Source organism: Sinocyclocheilus rhinocerous, unplaced genomic scaffold (assembly GCF_001515625.1).
Source record: "Sinocyclocheilus rhinocerous isolate Xijiao unplaced genomic scaffold, SAMN03320098_v1.1 scaffold2596, whole genome shotgun sequence".
Lineage (NCBI taxonomy): Eukaryota > Metazoa > Chordata > Actinopteri > Cypriniformes > Cyprinidae > Sinocyclocheilus > Sinocyclocheilus rhinocerous.
Window position 1 is genome coordinate 406630 of NW_015623452.1, and position 6000 is coordinate 412629.

General features: G+C 36.7%; 1 protein-coding gene across 2 annotated transcripts in view; it reads right to left on the reverse strand.

Annotated features, from left to right (window-relative positions):
* The window catches only part of LOC107743188 (protein TANC1-like), a 44002-nt gene that overhangs the window by 10964 nt on the left and 27038 nt on the right, over positions 1–6000 (reverse strand). For both annotated transcript variants that reach the window (XM_016556434.1, XM_016556361.1), the window contains exons 11-13: positions 4252–4360; positions 4036–4158; positions 2532–2768 (exon numbers count right to left, since the gene is read on the reverse strand). In XM_016556434.1, coding sequence (XP_016411920.1) covers positions 2532–2768; positions 4036–4158; positions 4252–4360 — 469 coding nt within the window. The remainder of the gene's footprint in view (positions 1–2531; positions 2769–4035; positions 4159–4251; positions 4361–6000) is intronic.

Below are 6000 nucleotides of genomic sequence, written 5' to 3' on the forward strand. Positions count from 1 at the left end.
TAATTCATTCTGGCACTCTCACACACTTACATTCTCCTTTCACATACAGAATTATGGCTTGTACAGCCCTCATAGTTTTCTGAACTTGAGTTTGCACCTGTGCCTAAAAAGTATTCATTCTGGCACTCTCACACACTTACATTCTCCTTACACATGCATACATTTCTACTCTCACACACACATACATTCTCCTTTCACATACATATATTTTTGCTTTCACACACTTACATTCTCCTTTCACATACATATATTTTTTGCTTTCACACACTTACATTCTCCATTCACATGTATACATTTCTACTCTCATACACGCATACATTCTCCTTTCACATACATGTATATAGAATGTATGTATGTCTGAAGAAAATATGTGTATGTAAGAGAAGAATGTATGTATGTGAGAGAGAGAGTATAGTGGAAACGGAAGGCAGGTTAGGCGCGATCAGTGTTACGTTCAGGACAGTTCCTGATTAGCATGGCTGAGGTAGATGAAGTATTATTCATCTTCGCAGAAGTATTTCAGCAAGCTATTTTTTTTTATTTATTTTTTTAAATCTATACATTATCATCGTGAAAAGGTTACATGGCCTCGTCTCTTGAGCGAGTTGTGATTGAGGACGCGGTACCAGACAGAACAAATTAATTGTTTGCGATGCTTGAAATGAAAGAAAACCATAATTATGGAATTAGGGTGGGGGTTAATATGGATGTATTTCTGAGGAGAACTGACTGTCTTCAGAAAAGTTTCGATGGCATTTTCTTTTTCCTCTTACCTTCGTTAAATACATATTAAAGGAGTGTTAATAAGTGCAGCAGCGCTGCATTGAGCAATAACCCAGGAAACGCTATATTGCTACTGATCTATAAGGGCCACCTGCTGTCAGAGATTGAATTTGCATTTTCATCAGAATCAGAAAGAGCTTTATTGCCAAGTGTACTAATAATAATAAAGAGTAATAATAAAATATTCATTCAGCCCGTCTGATGTTTTTGTTTTGTGCAGTTGCTTCATGTTGCATATATTTTCGTTTGTTTGTTTAAGGTTAGTTTGGCGAGTAACAGAGCAAAATAAACATTTAATAAATGTAAAAATATAAATAAATAAAATAAAAGTAATAAAAACTAAATAAATTGGCAACGAGTATGGGAATCGGCTCATTTGATTAAAAAAAAAAAAATCAGCAATTGGAATCCGTCACGAAAAATCCTGATCAGTGTGCATCCTTAACTGGAATAGAGTTCGACTTACCTGAAAAACCTGAAAAAGCATGGTTCATTTCAGTTTTATCTTTGAACTATTGTACCTATTTGTGCAAAATGGTTATCATTTATTACAATACAATGTTACAGTCAACAATGAAAACAGCAAGTCTTATTTATTGATTGATTGTGGCAAGGGCTGTGAAAATTTTGCCAGGGAAAGTAAAAAATTGAAACCACTGGCCAAACCGGGCCAGTAGAAAATTTCCTTAGCGTTGAGCCCTGTCAATACGATCAAAACCAGCATCATAACACTTGTACACAGATCTGTAGAACACATAGGTTACATAATGATATTTTCAAATTAAAAACTTAAAATATGTACTTGAAAAGAAAACAGGATGACTTTGAATAGTATCGTTGTAAAATTGTGAGGAAGAGCTGAGCAAGTCTTACACATGTATTTCCTGGTCTGAGAGTGACTTCCTGCTTAACCAGGAAGTAATGGATACCAAAAAAAAGGTAGACATGTATGTATGTGAAAGGAGAATGTCTGTGTGTGAAAGCAGAAATGTATGTATGTGTAAGGAGAATGTATGTGTGTGAGAGGGAGTAGAAATGTATGTATGTGAATGGAGAATGTAAGTGTGTGACAGTAGAAATGCATGTATGTGAAAGGAGAATGTATGTGTGAGAGAGTAGAAATGCATGTATGTGAATGGAGAATGTAAGTGTGTGACAGTACAAATGCATGTATGTGAATGGAGCATGTATGTGAATGGAGAATGTAAGTGTGTGAGAGTAGAAATGTATGTATGTGAAAGGGGAATGTAAGTGTGTGAGAGTACAAATGTATGCATGTGAAAGGAGAATGTAAGTGTGTGAAAGCAAAAATGTATGTAAGTGAAAGGAGAATGTAAGTGTGTGAGAGTACAAATGTATGCATGTGAAAGGAGAATGTAAGTGTGTGAAAGCAAAAATGTATGTAAGTGAAAGGAGAATGTAAGTGTGTGAGAGTGCCAGAATGAATTATGGCTTGTACAGCCCCTCATAAAAAAAGGGTGCTTTATTCTTCCCATTATATGCAGTAGCTATATTGCTTGTTTTATTAAAAGTGTACATAAGGTGTATTTTGTATGTCAATTTTATTCTGTTTCCTTTTCTAGCAAATACTGTGACAAAATTGTGTCAGATTTTGTAATTATGCTTTTTTGCCTCCCAATTTAACCCCTCAATACCTTTTACTGAAATACAGAGGTTTAGGTTTGAGTCTGGTGAAATGTTTGAATCATTTATAGTCGGTTTGTGTATTAAAAGGGGAATCAACTGACCTTTGCCCCTTTTTTGCATAGTAAGGTGACAAGTGGCAGATGTCCAGCAGCTGAGGCGTAACAGAGGGAGGTCATGCCGTTCTCCGACTGCCCATCCACTGGTGCCCCACACTCCAGGAGCAAAGCAGCCATCTCCAGGTGGCCCAGGTGAGACTGCACACACAGCACTGGTGCACTGTTCAACACCTCAGTACGGTAACACACACTCGCCCCTCCCAGAATCAGCAACCGGGACACCTGGGGACAAAGGTAAGAAGGTTCAATTATTAATTATTTAAACGGTTCAATCATTAACATGCTTTAAAAATCATTGTCACAATGTATAGGCTCAGTTACAGTTATTCACTCGCAATTTACAATAACTTTGATTTGATTTCAGCACTCAAACCTCAGTTTACAATCTACAGCTTCAGTCTACAGAATCAATCTACATTCACAATCTACATCTTCCATCTATATCAATTTACAGTCTACATCTTCAATCTATAGCCTCAATCAATAATTTCTAGGTTAAATCTACAGCCTATCTACATCTTCTACAATCTTAATCTTGAGGCTGTAGATTTTAGATTAAGGCTGTAGTCGATTAGAAATAGATGTAAAACAACAGCTTCAATCTACAGCCTCAATCTATAATCCAAATCTATAATCTACAGCTTCAATTTGCATGTTTAACTTATAGCTTCATTGTATAGCTTCAGTTAACGTCTTTAAGTCTTTATCTATAATCTACAGTTATAATTCAACAGATTCAATCTATAGCTTCAATATATAATCTACAGCATTAATCTACATGTGCAATCTGCATACTAAAATGTGTATCTTCAATCCACAGCCTATATCTACAATTTACAAATGCAAGCAAATCAACAGCCAATCTATGCCTTAATCTACAGTATACATTCAATATACAGCTTCAATCTTTAATCTACAGCATCAATCTACATATGCACTCTATAGCCTCAATGTATAGCCTCAATATACAGCCTAGTGGTCGACCGATATTAGTTTTTTGACAGCCAATGCCGATATTTTGGAAAGCAGGGTGGCCGATGGCCGATATAAAGCTGATATAATTCTGTCAAGGACGCTGGCGTGCACACACGGACTCAGAGTGACGCTCGTTTCATTAAAACTCCGTAGGAGAAGAAATTACAGGGAGAGCGGAGTCTAGACTGCAATTAACATATAATAGATTTAATAAATAAATGCAGTCATTACGCAAGGCATTTTTCAGTAAGCCTCAGTGCTAATTACTATGTTCTATGTGACTTATGAAATCTCGTTCATTGTGGATTACTCAGAACTCTGTAAGCTCTTCTTGTGCGGTTGAATGCGTCAGCCACGGTAATTGTTGGAGCAGTGTTCTACAATTCAGGAGTGCAATGCAGTTATTCATTTTTATTCTTTATTCAAGATTGACGCTGCTTTTTTTAAGTGATGGTCGCATTGGCACATTGAGGACGAGTATGTGTTTGTTTTTTGTGTGTGCATATCCTCAAACCTTGACATTGGGTGTGTAGAGGTTTCTGAGGGAGGAAAGAGCTGCAGAGAGGCTGTCTGTACTGTAGCTGATCCACAATGGATGCAGAATACTTGACGAAACCCCAGTTCTCTTACCGTGACCCTGAGGACAGAGGATGAGAGCCAGGAAGAGTTAAAATACAGGTCACATCACTCAAACAAACAGAGAAGGATTTTGAGCATCTGAGATTCCTACCTTGAATATGTGAGCTTTAAGAATGTGGTGGCCAAGCTCCATAGTTTGCTGGCGGTTGAGTTTTCCTTCTTGACGTGAAAGCATGAAGGCCATCAGAGCGTGACCACTTCTGTACACCACACATCAATAACAATTCATCAAAAATCACCATCATAATGAACACCATCATCCTGATTCATTATAAAAGCACCTTTCTTGAAAGGTCTCTTGAGTGGAGAATGGTTCCTTTTGAAGGTGGACATATTTCCCTTCACTCTGATTAACACAGTCTAAATCAATGCAGTAACCATGTCTTGAATATTTCAAAGGGGACTTTTTTTTGGTATGGACTTTTTATTCAAAGGAATTATGTGAATAGAGGATTTAAATGAATTTAAGAGAATAAAGATCGAGAAGAACAGTGAAAGAACAAGAATTATTTTTTTCAATTTTAATTATTTGCAAATAACATTATTCACTCTTATCTATAAGGTAATTATGTGAAAAATTCAAAACATCAAAATGTTTCTCATCTTGTCACGTCAATTTATGAATTACATGAAGAGTGTAAATGATTTAGCCAATATTTTCATCAAGAATGTGAAATGAGTAGTTTGGATCACTGGATATTACTGTTGGTCATTTAAAATTTCTATTATATGTTTAGCTACTTACATCGTACCATCTTGCACTCTTTCACTGTTAAAAACTAAAGCATCATGCTGGAATTCATGTTTGGTATCTGTGAACATTAAAGCCTGCCATCTTTGATTTGATTGGCCATCTCAGTCATTTTCACATTGAGCGTTGTTTGACTGCTGAGGCAGAGCAGTAAAAAAATTTGTCATAACAACAAACAGAGCAGCATCAAAAATATCAAATATTGGGGAGGGACTTGTCCCCCTCAATGCCTCTAATGGTTACAGCCCTGGTCTAAATGGCCCTACAGATGCTTAATGTTGTCCTTATAGACAGCAAAGTTTTTTTTTTCTCTCTGAATCACAGTCCATGAACTTTTATTTTTATGAGTCCATGTTTGATCTGTGTTAAGTGGGTCACTCTTCAGTTTATAACAGTGATGAGGCCTTTCTAAATGAGAACACCGAGTAATGTGTGTGTGTTTAGGTGGAGAGATAATTGAAGTGTCTACAAAATGAAAGAGAACTACACAAGAGTAATTTCATGTTCAAAGGCTACACGCACTCAAATGCATTTTAGTTTCTCCCTTTCTGAACTCAATTAACAAACCAAAGAATTACACCTAATAGATGGCTGACCTGTACAAATACTTCACACGCTTTGCCATGTGATTGCTAAGGTGCTCTGATCAGCTGTAGCACATTGCTATTAACTTTCTAAGGTGTTTTGAGAAGTTTTGGTGGCATGATCACCCCCCAAACCAGTTAAAAGTACTATATGTAAAAGTTTTCATGCATTAATTGCTTTTTTTATTGCCAATGTGTGAACAGGTTGTAATGCAACATAAAAATGTGACCTTCCAACCCTCTACATTGCGAGTAAATCACTCGCATATGCGACTAAATCTTACTCTGGGCGACTAAATAATGTCTAAGATTAGCCATTGGCTAATAAATTCTTAGATTTTACTTGCCAGTATGTGTGTGAGGCGTTCAACACAGATTTTTACTCGATAAACACGCTGACTGAGCGCTTGAGAGTTTCACTCTCCGTCAAACGATCTGTACTATTTGGATGCGCTCAATAGATCATGTCATGTACTCAATGGATGCGCAGTATGTAGCACGCAGC